Below are 19,236 nucleotides of genomic sequence, written 5' to 3' on the forward strand. Positions count from 1 at the left end.
GATAAATGGGACCTCATAAAACTAAAAAGCTTCTGTTCATCAAAAGAAATGGTCTCTAAACTGAAGAGAACACCCACAGCATGGGAGAAAATATTTGCCAGCTATACATCAGACAAAGGACTGATAACCAGAATATATAGGGAACTTAAAAAACTAAATTCTCCCAAAACTAATGAACCACTAAAGAAATGGGCAAGTGAACTAAACAGAACTTTCTCAAAAGAAGAAATTCAAATGGCCAGAAAACACATGAAAAAATGCTCACCATCTCTAGCAATAAAGGAAATGCAAATTAAAACCACTCTAAGATTCCACCTCACCTCTGTTAGAATAGCCATCATTAGCAACACCACGAACAACAGGTGTTGGCGAGGATGCAGGGAAAAAGGAACCCTCTTACACTGTTGGTGGGAATGTAAACTAGTACAACCACTCTGGAAAAAATTTGGAGGCTACTTAAAAAGCTAGACATTGATCTACCATTTGATCCAGCAATACCACTCTTGGGGATATACCCAAAAGACTGTGACACAGGTTACTCCAGAGGCACCTGCACACCCATGTTTATTGCGGCACTATTCACAATAGCAAAGTTACGGAAACAGCCAATATGCTCCACCACCGACAAATGGATTAAGAAAATGTGGTATCTATACACAATGGAATTCTATGCAGCCATGAAGAAGAACGAAATGTTATCATTCGCTGGTAAATGGATGGAATTGGAGAACATCATTCTGAGTGAGGTTAGCCTGGCCCAAAAGACCAAAAATCACATGTTCTCCCTCATATGTGGACATTAGATCAAGGGCAAACACAACAAGGGGATTGGACTTTGAGCACATGATAAAAAGCGAGAGCACACAAGGGAGGGGTGAGGATAGGTAAGTCACCTAAAATATTAGTTAGCATTTGTTGCCCTTAACGCAGAGAAACTAAAGCAGATACCTTAAAAGCAACTGAGGCCAATAGGAAAAGGGAAACAGGAACTAGAGAAAAGGTTAGATCAAAAAGAATTAACCTAGAAGTTAACACACACACACAGGAAATTAATGTGAGTCAACTCCCTGTATAGCTATCCTTATCTCAACCAGCAAAAACCCTTGTTCCTTCCTATTATGGCTTATATTCTCTCTACAACAAAATTAGAAATAAGAACAAAATAGTTTCTGCTGGGTATCGAGGGGGTGGGGAGGAGAGGGAGGGGGCAGAGTGGGTGGTAAGGGAGGGGGTGGGGGCAGGGGGGAGAAATGACCCAAGCCTTGTATGCACATATGAATAATAAAACAAAAAAAGAAAGGTCTCTAAGAGTAAGTGAATCCTGAGCTGATCTGTTTGGAACATCCAAGGGAGAATGACCTTCATGACTGTTATGGGCTTCATGACAGCAGATTACAGCTGTACTCTTGTACTTGGCAGGTGCTCAACAAACATTCAGGACACTGAATAAATCACAGAAAAGTCTTGGCATGTGAATCTTTAGATGTGCTGGTATCAGTTTTATTGCTCCTCAATCCTACCTCCTACTTCTTTTGGATGGTTGGCTCCATTTTTGTTCCCACAGATGTAATATTAGCTTAACCAATAAATGATGCAGATTATAAGGCAAATTTCCAAATTAAATTTTCTTCTCTCCTGGTCCTGGCTCCTGAAGCTCAGGAAATTGGTGATAGAATTTGCTGGCTCAAGGAATTTGGCATATACAGCTGAGCCACACCAGTAGAGTCAGGCTGCCCTACATAGCTATAGTGCTCCCTGACTAAGCAGGGAAAGGAAATTTACATCATACAGGTCAAGTTCAAAAGTCAATAAGTTCAAATCCACCTCCTAATTGTCTTCTTGGCTACCATCTTACTGCCTGCACCCTGCCTTCCACCTGGCAGTGGAATTTCCAATAGCCTTCAAAGTGAAATACATACTACTTGGTCTGGCAGATAGGCCCCTCATGACATTTCTTCTGTCTCTCCAACCCATCTTTTGCCTCCATTCTCTTTGCTATCAAACCTTTTCTCTGCCCCAGTCATTCATATTAAACTGCTTGCATTGCCTAGTGCATCATTTTTCTTACCTGCAGACCTTTGCGTGTGCTGCTTATTCCCTTTGTCTGGAATGAACTGAAATTTGATAACTATGACTCATCTTTCAGGGCTCAGATGAAAGAATATTTTCAAGGGAGTGTTTTCCTGACCCTTTCTACATGTTAAGACCTGAACATATTTGCTCCTGTGCATCCAAAGCTCTCCATTCCCTGTCATTTCACATATTACACTATCTTGAAGTTGTCTATTTACTGCTTACTTTTGTGTTTCCCACAGTGTAAACTTCCTAAAGGGTAAGGATATGAAGGCAAGCTGTCTGGATTCACCTCTGCATTTCAGTGCCCATCATAGAATCTGTGGGCACACAGTAAGCATCTAAGCTGGCTGAGTGAGAAGAAGAAAGGGAGGCTCCCGTTCCTGGGTAAAGGGAAAGGGGAGATTTTTACCAGAATGAAAAGGGACTTTGTTCTGCCCCAGAAAAAAAGCCACAAGGACCAAGAACTTAACCTGAAAAATAACCAAAGCAAATAAATAAAAAATGTTGGGATGTGTATCAAATGGTAGAGCAGCTCCCTAGCAAGCAGGAGGTCCTGAGTTCAAACTCCAGTATCACACACTATAAATTTTGATTACATGAAGAAATGTTCCATGTGAAAGTGTTAGGGAGCCATTAAAAGCTTATTGGGCATAAATCATAGTCTCTATGATAGGATGGTCACAGAAATTACCATAAGGTGGAAATTGCCTTATTCAAAAAGCATTAATTTTTACTTGAATGGCATTTCTTTACACTAAAAGTCTAACTTGTGCAACCCAGACAAGTGAAAGAAATAATAAGTTCCTTCTTTTTTCTCTTTAATAGAAAATCAAAAAAGAAACTGAGAGGGGTAAAAGAATTTGCTTGAGATCACTTAATTGAAATCACTTTTTGAGCACAGGGACCTCAGAATGGGAATGCAATAGTGGTTGGATGATTTTTCTCCCTTTTCTTTAAATAAGGCTCCAATATGAAATTGAAATAGACCTTGGGTTATTATTGTCACAGTTGTTAACTTGTGTCACATTTGGAGAACCATTACAAGCTTGAAATTAAGAGTGATACATGTAGCTTTTATCTCGGATAAACACTGGCCAAAATCTCTCCCACCATGAAAACTAGAGATTCATGAGAAAAAAAGATATGGTTAGGACAGAAATAGAACATAAATGATGTATTACCTTTCATGGTACATAATGAAAAGATTATAGAACCATTCTGAATTTTACATATTTATTAATTATGACATCTAAAGAAATAGGAAAGATGTTTTAAAATATAAGATAATTTTATTCTTGCAGTATTTTCATAAAAGGTAAGTATAAAAGCTACTTTTCATAAAAGGTCTATAAGCTTGAAAAGTGAAGTGAGCTGGCTGCTACTGAAGAAACAGGGTCCCAGCAGGTCAGTACCAGACAGAGTCACAGTTGAATTAATGAACTATTGGGCTCCTGTAGGATTGGTCTGGATCATGTTCTTTCTGGTGTTGGACCTGATATCCATGCTTTTGACTGCTGCTTTCACCCACCTGGCTGTGGATCAGCACAAAAGTTTTTTTTTTTTTTTGCCATGTTTGGTAATAAAACAGTGATGTAAGGAAAAGATAAAGTTAGTCACATTCTCTAAGCTAGGGAGACAAGAGGTAAGATTTACCAAACATGAAGAGATCTTATGCAGACACTATCAGAAGAAATAATCTATTAAAACCATGAGACCATGTAAGAACCTTTCTTCTACCATACATCTTAACATAAAGGAGAAATATCTACAGGTGGTCCCCAGCTTCCATGCCCACAGTGATTCTCAGGGTCTTTTCTCACCAGTGCTACCAAACGTTCCAACTGCTGTAACTAAACTGGACACTGAAGAGCATTAGTTCAATTATTACATATTCTCTTCCTTTGCAAATCTAAACATACTCATCTTATTTTTGGATTGAGGGTTATTTCTTAGGGTAAAGTTTGCAATTATGTGTTGGGGAGAGCTGATGCTTCCAAAAAAAGTGATCTGGAAAGAGATAGTACCACGTTGGCTTAGTTGTTGATACAATGCTTTGAAATAGGGCAACTGATAAGGCATAGCCTTTTGCCTAATTCCCACCCCAAGCACCCTCACTCTTCTGGCTATGTGGGTAATTATTGGCCTTTGCCAGACATCTCTCCTCAGAATTTGGAACAGTAGTCATTTGTCTTCCAGTCAGACTCTTCTGTTCAACCAAATGAGAAAAGAGGACTTAAACTCTTCATTTGGAGGTTAAATTTTTGACAATGATCACTATATGGTGAGACTGCATGAAGCCATGATTAACATGGACAAATAAAGAGACTGTTGGATAAGTTGAGGTCTCTTCCATGTTGATCTATTTTTGCTGAGAAGGGCAGCATTTCTTTCCATTATATTTCTATATCTTCCACCAAGCCCAGATTTGCAGAGACATTCACATTACTTTTTTTGTGGAGCCCTCCTTGATCATGTATGACTTAATATTTTTAACTGGAATTTCTTTGGCTAGGTGCAGACAGGTACTTTTTACTGGTACTTCACTGCCCACACCTGGTAAGAAAAAAGAAGATAAATTTTTAAAAACACCGTAAGACTGATAACTAAGATCAGGACAAACATCCACTGTTAAATTACTCTAAGAATATTGTAGAATATGAGGCCACTTGCTCCTTTTGAGAAGAAATGAATTATATTGGCATCCTCAGACTCTTGCACTTAAAGATTTTTAGTAAACATTTGACTAATTTAAGGAGTTAGATCAATAGTATTGATGAGAGAGAGTAATGACATGTTATCCATCTCTGCTTATTTTCATCAAGACACTCAAGCTTAGTGCCTCAGTGACACTCATGCATTCATTTATAACAACATCAATTTACTGAATGCCTTTTATGTTCCATGTGTTTAAGGCACTAACTAAGATGTACATTGACACTGTTTGTGGAACACATCTTCTAATGAGGGAGCCAGGCAACAAACAGATAAATAGAGAGGATCATTTCTAATAGTTATAAGTAGTAGTGCTATAAATGAAATGAAAGTGACAAAAAGTCATTTGGACAAGACAACATTCAATGGGGAGAGGGACAGCTTGTTTTGGACTGAATAAAAGTGTACTCAGGTTTAATTGCAAAGTGTGAAATATAAAAAGAAGAATTTCCAGTATTCATCCTCAAAAGAATGGTCCTACGGTAATTAAACTGTTAAATTTAAAGAACCATGTTACATTGCAGAAGGGAAAACAACTTGAAAGAGTAAATTATATTAAGGTTTTGGTAAAATCTAAGTTTCTAAGGGTCAATTTTCTCTCTAGCTATAGATACTAGTGTGGGCTTCACAGAGAAATATTTAGCAAAAGGTGTCTAAAGTAACCACTAATAATATTCAAGTATGAAGTATAGTGTTGCTGATATCGGGGGGCATTTTTTAAAGCATACAACTAAGCAAATTTTGTTCGCTCATTGCTTTTCCTTACTGCTCTTTTTCACTGTTCTCACCACCAATCCATTCATTCTTTACCATATCTTCTTTACCAATTAATTTTTAATACTGAATTATTACTGAACTCAGGAAAAACAGAAAGTCTGACTTTTTTCCCTTTAACTGCTTAGGAGACAGTATTTCTCTGTGTCCTAATAGGGATCTGATAAGAATCCCAAAGATCCACAGAATCTTTTGCTTAGTCTCATCCAGGCTGGGCATCTTTGTTATTTGTTGAAATGTTGCCTTCACTTAGGTTGCTGTGTTGAGTCCAAAGCAACAGTTGTTTTGCCCCATTTTTTTTTTTTGTCTTAAGAAGCTTAGCAACAGTGGGACTCTTTCCAGTAGAAACTTGGGAATTTGAGACCAGTGTCTGTGGTCTCAATCGTTTCCAGAGCATCATTGCCCCTGCCCAAGTCTCAGTCTCCACCAAGTGCTACACTTGTCAACAAAATACCAGCCATATAGCAACATTTGACCAACTTTAGTAGTCCTAAATTTTTTGTTTCATCAATATTTTTTTCTTTCACCTGATTTCAAGGAGTTTCAGGCTTTGTCACCTGTACTTATAGACACTTTGAGGGATCCACAATCAAGATATGGCATTGCAGTCTAAGTCTATAAATTAAAACACCAAAAAGTCTGTAAATTAACTGCAGCCAGAAGGAAAAACTGAGCCTTTAAGAAATAGCTACTGACTCTAGTTGTGGGGAGAGAGAGAAGCCCATGATTATTAAATTTTTTTTAAAGAATGAAGGAAAAGACAGATCTGTTGAATGTTCAAATATGGCTCAGTATATCTGAATCTTACCTCAGTATGTCTTGCAGGTTCATTTGATTCTGTATAAAGTGTTGATATCTGTTAACACTTATTATCATATGATCCCTCACAAACTGAAGAAGTCTATCATAAATGGTATTCCTAGCAGTAATAACAGACTCTTCTACTTGCATGAGGCTACTACTGTTTGTAAGGAGATTTGATGGTATTAAATAAATAAATAATCCATAAAAAGTAAACAAGTCAGAAGAATTATTTTATTTTGATCCCAGCTAAGTGTTCAATTATAGAGTGCTCCATTCAATTTAGACATAAATAATCATAGGTGGAAAATAGTTGAGAAATTTACCCTAAGTAACCCAAATAGGAAGAGTTGGAGCCCAGCTATTAACCAAATTTTGTGTTGGGACTCCACAAAATCCCCTAGAGTTGAAAATACCATTCCCATTTTTCCTATGGGAAATTCAAGGCTGACTTTGGCAAAGCAGTTTACTCCAGTCAAAACAAGAGTCAAACCCAAAGTATGTGCCCACTTGCCTTGCATCCCTGCTCCTTATCTCATGAATAGTTCCACATAGTTCCACAGTTTACCTTCCACAATGCATGAGGTAAAACAGCAGATGGCCAGGAAGGTCAGGAGAAGTCTCATGGCTGAGGTCCTGCTGAGCTGTGCAAGGAGAGTGAGGATCCAGCTCCTCCGGAGCTCTTTATATTCTGCCACTGGTCAGTGCACTTTGTATGGAGTGGGCTTTTGAAGGTGGGTGTGAAATTGTGGAAAATCTTTGCATACTGATGTCTCTTTTTTTGTTTTAAACACTAGTTCCTTTACTGGATTCATACTAACCCCATACCTTATGGTCTTTTTCTCTTGCCCTATGGTTAGTATGTCAATGAAATCAAATTAATGCACAAAAAAGATATTTGTCTCATCTCTGACCACCAGGCCAAAGTCAGATCTTCCACTGCATATATGCCCCCAGTCCATGTTAGTATCATGGTTCGGCGTGGGTACAATGCCGAGGAAATTAGTTGGGGTTGGTCACTATAGTTCATTACATTTGCCTCCTATGTTACGGGGTTTCTACAAGCATAAATCAGGAGCCATGATGACCCTGCCTGACTTCCTAGGGAAGTGAAGGGCATTGCTGCCATACTGGAACTCCCATTCCTTTGCTTTCTTTTTCTTCTCATTTCTCTATCCTCATTGAAGCTGTATCTATTTCTTTACAGTTTTATCCCCAGGTACCTGAAAAACATTTAAGTAAGTGTTTCTAGAATGTGTATGTGCACATTTGCTCTTTTGGAATTTAACATATATTTTTAAAACCTATTAAAAGTTTTAAAAGTACTAAAGAATAATGTTATAGGAAAAAAATAAGAGAAAGTTATTTCTAGTAGTACCATTCCAACAGTTTTCATTTTTAATGTTATTCCAGTGACTATTGGTATACCTATATTTCAGTAATTGTGGTCATTACAAATACTATTGGAACATCAGTTTAAATATCATTTTGTTTCTTCAGTCTTCATATTCCCATGTGGTACAAATATATATACAAAGCATATACACAAAGCATTGCTTTATAAGCTATGTAGATCATATCTATAAGGTCAATTTTCATTAATACATTGTGAGTTATATCATTTAATAACCAGGAGTAGGAATGTTGGGTAAAATTGTACAACCATCTTAACAGCTCTTATTGTATGTTGCCATTAAGTCTTCCCAAAATGTACTTTCAGCTTGCAATGCCTCCAGGGAGATTTGAATACATCAGTTCCACTACAGCCTTTCTCAAACTTGATATTGTTGTTTTTGCTGTGTTTTATTTCATATAATCATCAATAAAATGTATTTACTGAAATATATGTATAGTTAAAAGTTTTACCATTGCTATTAGTATGATGAAAATATATTCCTGTTTCCATGAAAATCATAGGTTAATCTCTAAAGAAACTTTTCATTAATGACATTTACTTTTCCAGCCAGACTTCATTCTGAACTGCAGAATGAGATTTTAACTATTTCTACCTCCACACCTTTGGTCTTTAAATTTTGAACACATTTTCCATTCCAACTGCTTCTCCTATCACTTCTTGATGTGTAGTAATATGTTCTCTTCCAATTTCCAAATACAGATGTGTTGCAGTCATCTTGGCCTCATTTGAGAAAGTATTATAAATGGTTGATTGGAACAGAAATTAGTATAACTACTAATGGACAACAGCATAGAGGTTCCCCAGAAAATCTAAAACTACAACTATCATACAATTCAGAAATACCACTCCTGATATGTAGTCAAAGGAAAGAAAATGAATTTGCTGAGGACATAACTGCACTGCTGTGTTTATTACAGCATTGTTTCTAATAGACAAGGTATGAAATCAACCCAATTGTCCATAGTGGATGACACTATGTGATATATGTGTGCAATGTAATACTACCAGCCACAAAAGGGGGGAATTCCTTTAAGATAACCTGTAGGACATTAGGTTAAGTTACATAACCCAGGTACAGAAGTACAAATACTGCATTATTTCATCCCCAGCACCACAAAGACATGTTGCACAAAATAAATACATATACTCTTCCCCATCAATTTAAAAAATAACTAAGACAAATAATAAAAATACAACATATAAAGTCCCCCTCAGACTCTGCACTTACTGCTGCTTCTGTCTGAATTTGGTTCCTTCAGACATAATCATTCCTTTCCTCCTCACCTTCTTCCATTTTTTGCTCAAATGTTGATTTCTCATTATGGTGTTCCCTGAGCACCCATTAAAACTTTATACCAACACCCAGCCAAGGCTGATTTGATCTATGTTCCCCACTCCAATTTCATTCAGAGTTTTTAAGCACCTTCTAATATAATAATGACTTCCTTGCTGATTTTATGATTGTCCACCCCTTTCCAAGAAATCTTTGTTTTTCTCGTTGCTTTGAGTCTGGTACAATGCCTCTCACAAAGGAACTTTTCAATTAGTATAGTCCTAAAAAATCTAAGTGTGTATGAGTGTGAGTATATGAGTGTGTAAGTATGCGTGAGGACAAACAAAACATACATTTATACCTGTAAAGTCTAGTACTCTGGAACATCAGTATCCATTATGTGTGTGACCACAAAATGGAATGATTAAATCCACCAGATGAAAAACATTCATTATCCAAGGAAGAAGTATGAAGGATACAAATAAAGAAAACAATATGCTTTCTGTTTTCTTTTTTCTTTCAGGTTTGAATATTTTGATCCACCTGAAAAACTACTTTCTATATCATCATATACAATATATAATCCATACATGGATTTCCTCTTCTGTAGAATATGTGTTTGTTCTACAGAATTTACAGCTTTCCCATTATGTCATTTGCATTTTTCTTAGGCAAGAATCCTTTATGTATTCTAAGCAGAAAAGGGAGGCTCAAGCCTGTAATTCTAGTTGTTCAAGATGTGGGTGGATCATGGTTGGAGGCCAGCCCAGGCAAAAAGTTACCAGACCCCATCTCAAGCCATGGCTGGGCGTGGTGGTGTGTGCCTGGCATTCCACCTATGTAGAGAAGCCTAAGTAGGAAGACTGCAGTCCAGGTTGGCCCAGGCATAAAGAAAGACACTATATCAAAAAATAACCATGTCTAGGGGCATGACTCAAGTGGTGGAAGTCCTGCCTGCCAAGTACAAGGTCCTGAGCTCAACACCCAGTATCACCAAATAAAGGAAGAAAGAATTCTTAATATGTTCTTTCTTATTCTTCTGTCATAGGTGTTGCAAATGTTTTCTTGTAGCTTATATGTAGCATTTCTTTTCACTACCTCTATGATTAATTTGATAGACAAAAAATTAGATTTAGTGTGGTCAAATTCATTGCTGTTTTGTTTTATGGCTAATACTTTTGGAGCCTTAATAAGTTCCTCCTTTCCCCAAAGTCAGGAGTATTTTACCTTTCTTTTCTACTAGAACTTTTAGAGCCTTGCATTTGACATTTTCATTTTTAACTTTTTTGTGTTACTTTCCATATATAGTGATAGAGCTCCCAGGCATTTAGTCTTTACACAACCACATGTTTTAGCTCTGGTTTTTGAATCACTCCATTTTTCCCACACTCCCTGTCCTATATCAAAGTTGCACTCACATTTCCAGCTGTTCCAGATGCTCTGTCCTGCTCCATTGGTTCATTTGTCTATGCTCACTAACATCATTCTCTCTGTTAGTGTGGCCTTATAATTTAATTGCTAGTAGGGCAAACCCCTTTTCTTATTTTTTTCCTTAGAAGTGTCTTGTCTTAAGCACAACAGGGATCATGAAAACTGAAGTTAAGATGACAGTGTGACCCCTATTATCCTCTTATTCTAAAGGTCAAATTTAGTAACTGATACCATTACTGTGATAGCAGATGTGGAATAACATACAATAATCATGACATTAGAAACTGATACACACTTTGAAGAGTAATTTAGCATTGTCATAGAAAACTGATCAATTTCATATCACAAATATCCCAAAGTTTTGTTTCTAGATATATTCTTAGAGAATTTCAAAGGGAAGGAGCAAATAAATGTCCATGATTTTGAACATTCAAGTGATCAGATTGAGGGCAGATTAATGGTGGTACATTATACAATTTAGTAAGTTGAATAAAACAGGGTCACATACTGACCAATGATGATGATGTCATATCATCAGATAAGACTAACACGAAAATCAATGCAGGTATTCCTAATTATTTGTCTGCCTTAGAGACTGTCCTCCAAAAGTGACCCTTGAGTGATAACATCCATTATGGTCTGAAAGAACAGCACAGCATACAAAAGTCTGCCTACTTTTAATCACGTAAGTGACATGTTTTTTGGTCTCATTTTATCTATAAGGAAGAAAAGAATGGGAGAATGGGGAATGGGGTGGCAGCTGGGAATTGTAATCTAGACCCTTGTCTAGAACAAAAAGAAAATGAAGTCTAACATACTCTGCCATAGCCACATGCTTATGTGTAATCCAATTGTGCACATGAGGTTCAATTTTTTTTCAAGAATAGTAACAAAAGACTACTGTGGTCACTATTTCCTTTGAAGTATGCCTGAATATAATAACTCTTAAATTGTACTTAAAATAATATAATGGATTAAGTTCTGTACATTTTACAGATGAGAAAACTGAGGCTTGAAGAGGTTAAGAGGTTAAGTAACTCACCCTCACAAAGCTCAGTAAAGATATAGTGATGATTCAAACCCAGGTCTGCCAGATTTCAAGGACAAGCTATTAACCAGTACCCTATGCTGTCAAATAATCTCTGATACATACTAATCTGGTTTTGATGGTTTCTTATGTCATTTCTTTTTTTTCAACCTTGGACCACACAGCAATGAGCATATACAATTTTTTAAGTTTTTGTACTTCACCTGTATATCTATTTAACATATGTTTCCTCCAGGAAATTTACTTCCACACTTACTACTTTCTTAAAAAGCTGTGAAAGGTCAAATACATAAAATCATAGCTACTGGTAGGTTAATGCCACATAAGATAGCTCTCAATGGTCATTGCTTGTCCACTGAACTACAAAACCAAATTTGAGATGTGAAATGCAATTTGTGGATATTGATATACAATGTATGATACTATGGTTTAATGTAAGGCCTAACAGGATTTAATTGATGCTCTAACCAATAAGTTATAAAAACACTTGTTGTCCCAAATCTTTACCAAAACTGGATTTTCTCAGTCCTTTTAGCCGTTGTTAATTTACAGGTGATTGGTTATAGGAAATATCTCATTGTTGCTCAATTTTAACTACTCTGACTGCTAGTGAAGTTAATAATATTTTATGAATTTCCTATTAATTCCTTTTTAATTAAAATATTTATCCCTTTTCTTTTTTCTTCATTAAAGTGCTTTTATCACAACTATTTTCTATTAAATTTCCAAAGATAACAATGCTAGCAATACATACAAAAGTAAAGATCATAAATGAACACAAAAGTGGGACTACTGGGGTAACCAAAAGGTGGGGAAAAGGGAGAGGGAAAATAGAGGTATAATGGGGAATAAATCTGACCCAGGTACATTATATGCACATATGAAAAAGTCATTGTCCATTGTAAAAAAAAAGGGGGGGGGAGGATGAATATAAGAAAGAGTAACAGAAGGGGGAATATGGTTGATGTACATTATATGCGTGTATGGAAATACCACAATGAAACCCCTTTGTACAATTAATATATGCTAATAAAAAACAAAGATCCTAGGGCTATACATGTTCTCACAATTCTGACTCAACAGGAACTACATATGCTTCCTGCAGACCTCAGGAAATTGTGTTCTAACATAAAACCTTCACCTTGAAAAGTTAGTTGAAATATTTTCGTTTTCTTGCTTTCAGTCTGAGATCTAGACCAGGATTTCTATAAGACAGAAAAGTATCCTGTAGCTCTGACATTTTATGGGAAGAGTCTCATCATATCTCAGATGCTCTTCTGCTGTGTGTCCTTAATTCGTCAGGTGACTTATGAAGAAACATCACTGAAAATTCTGTGCTGTGGGTACCAGGAGAAATTCTCACACAAAGTTAGCTTTGAATAATCAATCACTAGGGCCCTTCAATGACTCAGTGTTCCTGTTTCTATTAGGAATAGCATTCACCAATGTCATGGAAATAGGTTAGAAACTGATGGTAACACTGTGTCTGCAAATAGTAGTAAGATAATATATAAATAACACAACTAATGCATAACTATTGATTTTTACTAGAATAGAATTTCTTTACACTAAAAGTCTAACTTGTGCTTACCAGGCAAGTGAAGAAACGACGAGTTCTTTCTTTTTCTTTAATAGAAAATCAAAAAGAAACCCAGAGAGGTAGGAGGATTTGCTTGAGATCAAACTTAAGAGAAGTCACTTTTAAAGAAGGAGCCCTCAGAATGGGAATATAATGATAGTTGGAAGATCTTATCCCTTTTCTAAAATAACACTCTATTATAAATTTGAAATAGATCTTGATTTGTTGTCACTGTCACAATTATAACTTGTGACTTACATCTGTAGAACCATTACAAGCTTGAAATTAAGAGTGATACATGTACCTTTTATCTCTGATAAAACTGGCCAAATACTGGCCAAAATTTCTCCCACCATAAATACTAGAGATTCATGAGAAAGAAAGTTGTGATTAGGACATAAATAGAACATAAATGATATATTACTTTTCACTGTATGTAATGAATAGACTATAGAACCATCCATACAAATAAATATTTATTAATTACATCTAAATGAGTAAAGACATTAAAAAAATAAAAATACAAGAAAATAATTTTATTCATGCAGTACTTTCAAAAGTATAATCTAATTTAGTCCATGAGCTTATAAAGTGAAGCGAGCTGGCTGCTACTGAGAAACAGAGTTCCAGAAGGTCACTACCCAGACAGGGTCATAGTTGGATTGGTGGCCTGTTGGGCTCCTGTAGGATTGGTCTGGATCATGTTCTTTCTGGTGGTGGACCTGAAATCCACGCTTTTGACTGCTGCTTTCACCCAGTTGGCTTGAGGGTCAGCACATACTTTTAGGCCACGTCTGGTAATAAAACTGCAATGCACAGAAAAGAGACAATAAAGTTAGTCACATTCTCCAAGTCTCAGGGTCAAGAGATAAGACTTGACCAAACATGAGATCTTCTACAGAAACTAGCAGAAGAAATAATGTTTTGAAACCGGGAGACTGTGAATGAACACCTTTCTTCTGCCATCTATTCTAACATAAAGGAGAAATATCTACAGGTGGTCCCCAGCTTCCATGCCCATGGTGATTCTCACGATCGTTCCTCACCAGTGCTACCAAACGTTCCAACTGCTGTAACTAAACTGGACACTGAAGAGCATCTCGTTCATTTACTGCATTTTCTCGTCCTTTGCATATCTAAACAAACTTATCTTATTTTTAGTTTGGGGTGATTTCTTAGAGTAAAGTTTGAAATTCTTTGTTAAGAAAAGCTGCTACTGCTACTTCCAAAAAAGAAATCTGGAAAGGGGTGGTACCATGTCAGCTAGTTCTTGACACATTCCTTTTAAATAGGGCAACTGATAAGGCATGGTCCTGTGCTTAATTCCCATCCCAGGCATCCCACACTATTCTGGCCATGTGGGCAAATCCTGGCCTTGGTCAGACATCTCTCTACAGAATTTGCAACAGTAATCATCTGGCTTCCAGTCAGACTCTTCTGTTCAGCAAAATAAGAAAAGAGGACTTGTATTCTTTATTTGGAGATTAAATTTTAGCAATAATCTATCTGGTAAGGCTGTATGAAGACATGATTAATATGGACAAATAAAGAGGCTATTGGTTAAGTTGAGGCTTCCTCCATGTTGACCTATTTTTTTCCTGAGGAGGGCAGTATTTCTTTCTATTATATTTCTATATCCTCCACCAAGCCCAGCTTTTAGAGAGACACTCACATTACTGCTTTCATGGAGCCCTCCTTGATGGTGTATGTCTTGATTCTGTTGACTGGAAGTCTCTGAGTTGTTAGACTCACACAGATACTTTTTTCTGGGACTTCATTTCCCACACCTGGAAAGCAAAAAGAAGATAAATAAAAATAAAACTGTAAATCTACTTACCATGATCAGAACAACCATCGCCTCATAAATTACTCTAAGAATTTTATAGGAATGTAAGGCCACTTTCTACTTTGAGAAGAAACGAGTCATATTAGACTTCTCAGTCTCTTGTACATCATAGAGTCTTAGAAAACATTTAACTAATTTCAGAAGTTAGATTAATAGTGTTTCAGGAATTTCGTGGTGAAAGTAATGAGGTGTTATCCATCTCTGTTTATTTTCATCAAGACACCTAAACTGGGTAGCGACATCCCAGTGACACTCACTTATTCATTTATACAGCATCTACTTACTGAGTGCCTTTTATGTCCCAAGTGTTGAAGGCGCTACTTAAGATGTATATTGACCTTGTTTTATGAAGCACATCATATAGGAAGGAGCCAGGCAAGGCTCAGGTAAATAGAGAGATCATTGCAAATAGATGTAAATATAATGGTGCTATAAGTGAAATAAAAGTAAAATGTGACAAAATAATTTGGAGAAAACAACATTCACCAGGAAAGGTAACTTATTTTCAACTGAATAAAGGTATTCTCAGTTTCAAAGGTAAAATGTGAAATATAGAAAGGAAGGGCTTCCTCAAGTATTCATCTTCAAAGGAATGACCCAAGGGGAATTAAACTGTTAAGTTTAGGGAAACATCTTACACTGAACAAAGGAAAATAATTTGGAAAAGTAAATGACATTAAGGGTGTGGTAAAATCTAATTGAGGCCTCTAAGGGCTAATTTTTCTCCCTAGCCATAGATATGGGTATGTGCTTCCCTTTAGCTAATGCGTCTTAAGAAACTACAGTGAATGTTCATGTTTGAATTGCAGTGTTGATATTAGAAAGCATTTTTTAAAACATGCTACTAAGCAAAAATTGTTCACTCATTTCTTTTGTTCACTTCTCCTTTCCATGGTTCTCACTGACAATCTGCACCTTCTTCATTGTCTACCATTGCCAATTTATTTTTGATGCTGAACTCTTTAAAAAAGAGAAAACCTGGCATTCTTCCTCTTTTTCTCACTACTTCAGAAACAGTATTTCCCTCTGTGAAGTACCTATTATGGACATGCCCACAGAATCTTACTGTACTCTAAATCGCAAAAACTTTTGCTTAGTCTCAGCAATGCTGAGCATCTGCATTATTTATTCAACCCTTGCCTTCACTTAGGTTGTTGAGTTGAGTCAAAGCAAGTATGGGGGTGCCCTACTTTTTATACATAAGAAGCTTAGCAGCAGTGAGACGTACAAAGTCCTTTCTGTAGAAAACATGGGAATTTGAGACCAGTGTCAATAGCTCTCAATCTGTCCCAGAACATCATTGGCCCCTGCCCAAGTCTAGGTCTCCACCAAATGGTACACTTGTCATCTCATCATAATGCCAGCCATGTAGCAACATGTGGCCTAATTTAGTAGTCTTAAACTTTTTTTCCTTCACCCAATTTCAAGGAGCTCTAGGCTTTGTCACCAGTACTCATGGGCCCTTTTGGGGAATCCATGGTCAAGTTATAGAATTGTAGTCTAAGTCTACAAATTAATTCTAGCCAGCAGGAAAAAGTGATCCTTTAAGAAATATCTGCTGAGGAGAGAGAGAGAGAGAGAGAACAAAATTTAAAAATAGTGAAAGAAAAGAAATAGCTGTTTAATGTTCAAATAAGGCTCAGTATATCTCAATCTCACCTGAGTATGCCTTGCGGGTTCATTTGACTGTGTATAAAGTGTTGCTCTATTAACACTTATTATCATATGATCCCTTACAAATTCAAGAAGTTTATCCTATATGGTAATGCTCATAGCAGTAAAACAGACTCCCCTGCTTACTGGAAGGTACTATTGATTTTCTAGATATGAAAATATGAGCTTCCGGTCATTTTTAGTTTGATTATTGTTAATGGACAACATTGATTTGCTTCAGAACATACATTATCTGGCTCAATCCCACATTCTGTTGAAACTCTCAAAGATGAGAATGTAAAGATAAATACTGAATGGGCATAGCTACAAATGTATTTGTAACCACCATCATTCCACGGCTAACATAAAGCAAAAAAATTACTGTTTGTAGAGATTTGATGGGATTCAATAAAATAAAAATCTAAAAATAAATAAATAAGTCTGAACAGTGGAGTGTTCAATGCATAAAGTGTATCTTCAACGTATAGTTAAATAAGCACAAGTTCAGAATGGTTAAGAAATTTATCCCAAATCTTCAATTAGGAAGACTTGACTGCAGCCACTGAGCAAATTCTGTCTTGGGAATTGATAAAATTCCCTCGAGTTGAAAGTACCATTCCCATTTCGCATATGGGAATTTCAAGGCTGTTAACTCCAGTAAAACCCAAAGTATTGTGTCCACCTGCCTTGCATCCCTGCTCCTTATCTCATAAACAATTTCTCAACTTACCTTCTACAATGCATGAGGTGAGACAGCAGATGGCCAGGAAGGTCAGGAGAAGTCTCATGGCTGAGGTCCTGCTGAGCTGTGCAAGGAGAGTGAGGATCCAGCTCCTCCGGAGCCCCTTTTATTCTGCTGCTGGTCAGTGCACTTCCTGTGGTGAGAGGGGGCTTTTGGAGGTGGGTGGGGAATAGTGGAAAGTCTTTGCAATACTGATGACTTTTTTTCTTTAAACACAAGTTCCCTTACCCCATTCAAACTAACCCTGTACCTTGTGGCCTTTCCCTTTTCTCTTGTGGTTAATGTGTCGATGAAACCAAGTTTATGCATAGAGCAGAAGGTAGTTGTCTCATCTCTGACCACCAGGATAAAGTCAGATCTTCCACTGCCAATAGGTCTCGAGGCTGTTAGTGTCATGATTCGACATGGGAACAGTGTAAAGGAATTGAGTAGGTGGTGGTCACCATGGTCCATCCCATTTTCCTCCTGTGTTACGGGGCTTCCACAAGCATACTTGACTCCTTAGAGAAATGAAGGGCATTGCTACCACATCAAGCCTCTGATTCCTTTGATTTCTTTTTCTTCTCATTTCTCTCCTCTACCCTTAGTCAAGTTGTACCCATTCCTTTACACCATTATCTCCAGGTGCTCAAGAAACAGTTAAATAAGTGTTCCTAGCATGTCTATGTACACATTTGCCCTTTGGAACTTAATATGTATTTTTGAATGCTATTGAAAAGTTGTCTTACAACAACTTTATTTTAGGAAAAAAATTAGAGAAAATTATCTACTATAGTACCATTGTGACAGCTTCATTTTTATTATTTGCCAGTGACTCTTGGTGTGCCTATGTTTGTACAATTGTGATCATTACAAATACTGTCATAACATCAATTTAAATATCATCTTGTTTATTCAATCTTCATACTCAACTTTGAGAAATATACATACAAACCATTCCTTTATAAGTTATTGTTATGTAGAGCATATCTATAAGGTCAATTTTTATTAATACAATATGAGTATATCCTTTAATAACAGGAGTAGGAATGCTTGGTAAAATTGTACAACCACCTTTACAGCTCTTGTTGTGTGTTATCATTTAGTCTTCCCAAAACGTAGTTTCAACTGAAATGCCTCCAGCAGGATTTGAGTACATCATTTGCACTACAGTCTTTTTGGAACTTGATATTGTTTTATTGGATCTCATTTTATGTAAGCATCAATAAAGTGCATTTATTGAATATATGTGTACTTAAAAGTTTTGTCATTGCCACTAGGAATATGAAAATGTATTCCTGTTTCCATGAAAATTATAGATTAATATCTAAATTTTTCATCAATGACATTTACTTTTCCAGCCAGACTTCATCTGAACTTTAGAATGGGTTTTTAATTATTTTTACTTCCACACTATTGATCTTTAAATTCTGAACACATTTTCCATTCGAACTGATTCTCTTATCACCACTTGACATGTAGTAATATGTTCTCTTCCAAGTTCCAAATACAGACATATGGGAGTGAACAGCCACAAAAGGGGGAAATCCCTTTAAGATAACATGGATGAATCTCTAGGACATTTTGTTAAGTGACATAACCCAGGAACAGAAAGGCAAATACAGCATACTCTCACTCATATTTGGAATATAGAAAAGTTGATCTCATGTAAGCACAGAGTAGAATGGTGACTTCCAGGGACTGGGAGTGGGGGAGGCAATTGGAATGAAGTATTAGTGAAAGGATGCAAAATTTCAGTTTAAAAGGAGAAATAAATTCAGGGGATCTATTGCACCTCATGATGGCTGTAGTTGACAAGATAATATATTCTTGGTAAATGCTTACAGTGGATTTAAAGTGTTTTCACCACAAAAATAACTATGGAGGTAATGTAAACATTAATTA

The 19,236-nt window shown here is 36.6% G+C and overlaps 1 protein-coding gene across 1 annotated transcript; it reads right to left on the reverse strand.

Moving 5' to 3' along the window:
* Positions 1-13,574: 13,574 nt before the first annotated feature.
* LOC109696031 (lymphotactin-like) lies at positions 13,575-17,627 on the reverse strand. Its single transcript, XM_020178879.2, has 3 exons — positions 17,341-17,627; positions 14,784-14,898; positions 13,575-13,917 (listed from the first exon to the last, which is right to left on the reverse strand). The coding sequence occupies exons 1-3, from the start codon at positions 17,396-17,398 to the stop codon at positions 13,749-13,751; spliced, it is 342 nt and encodes a 113-aa protein (XP_020034468.1). The 5' UTR covers positions 17,399-17,627; the 3' UTR covers positions 13,575-13,748.
* Positions 17,628-19,236: the final 1,609 nt, after the last annotated feature.

This window comes from Castor canadensis, chromosome 11, assembly GCF_047511655.1.
Source record: "Castor canadensis chromosome 11, mCasCan1.hap1v2, whole genome shotgun sequence".
Lineage (NCBI taxonomy): Eukaryota > Metazoa > Chordata > Mammalia > Rodentia > Castoridae > Castor > Castor canadensis.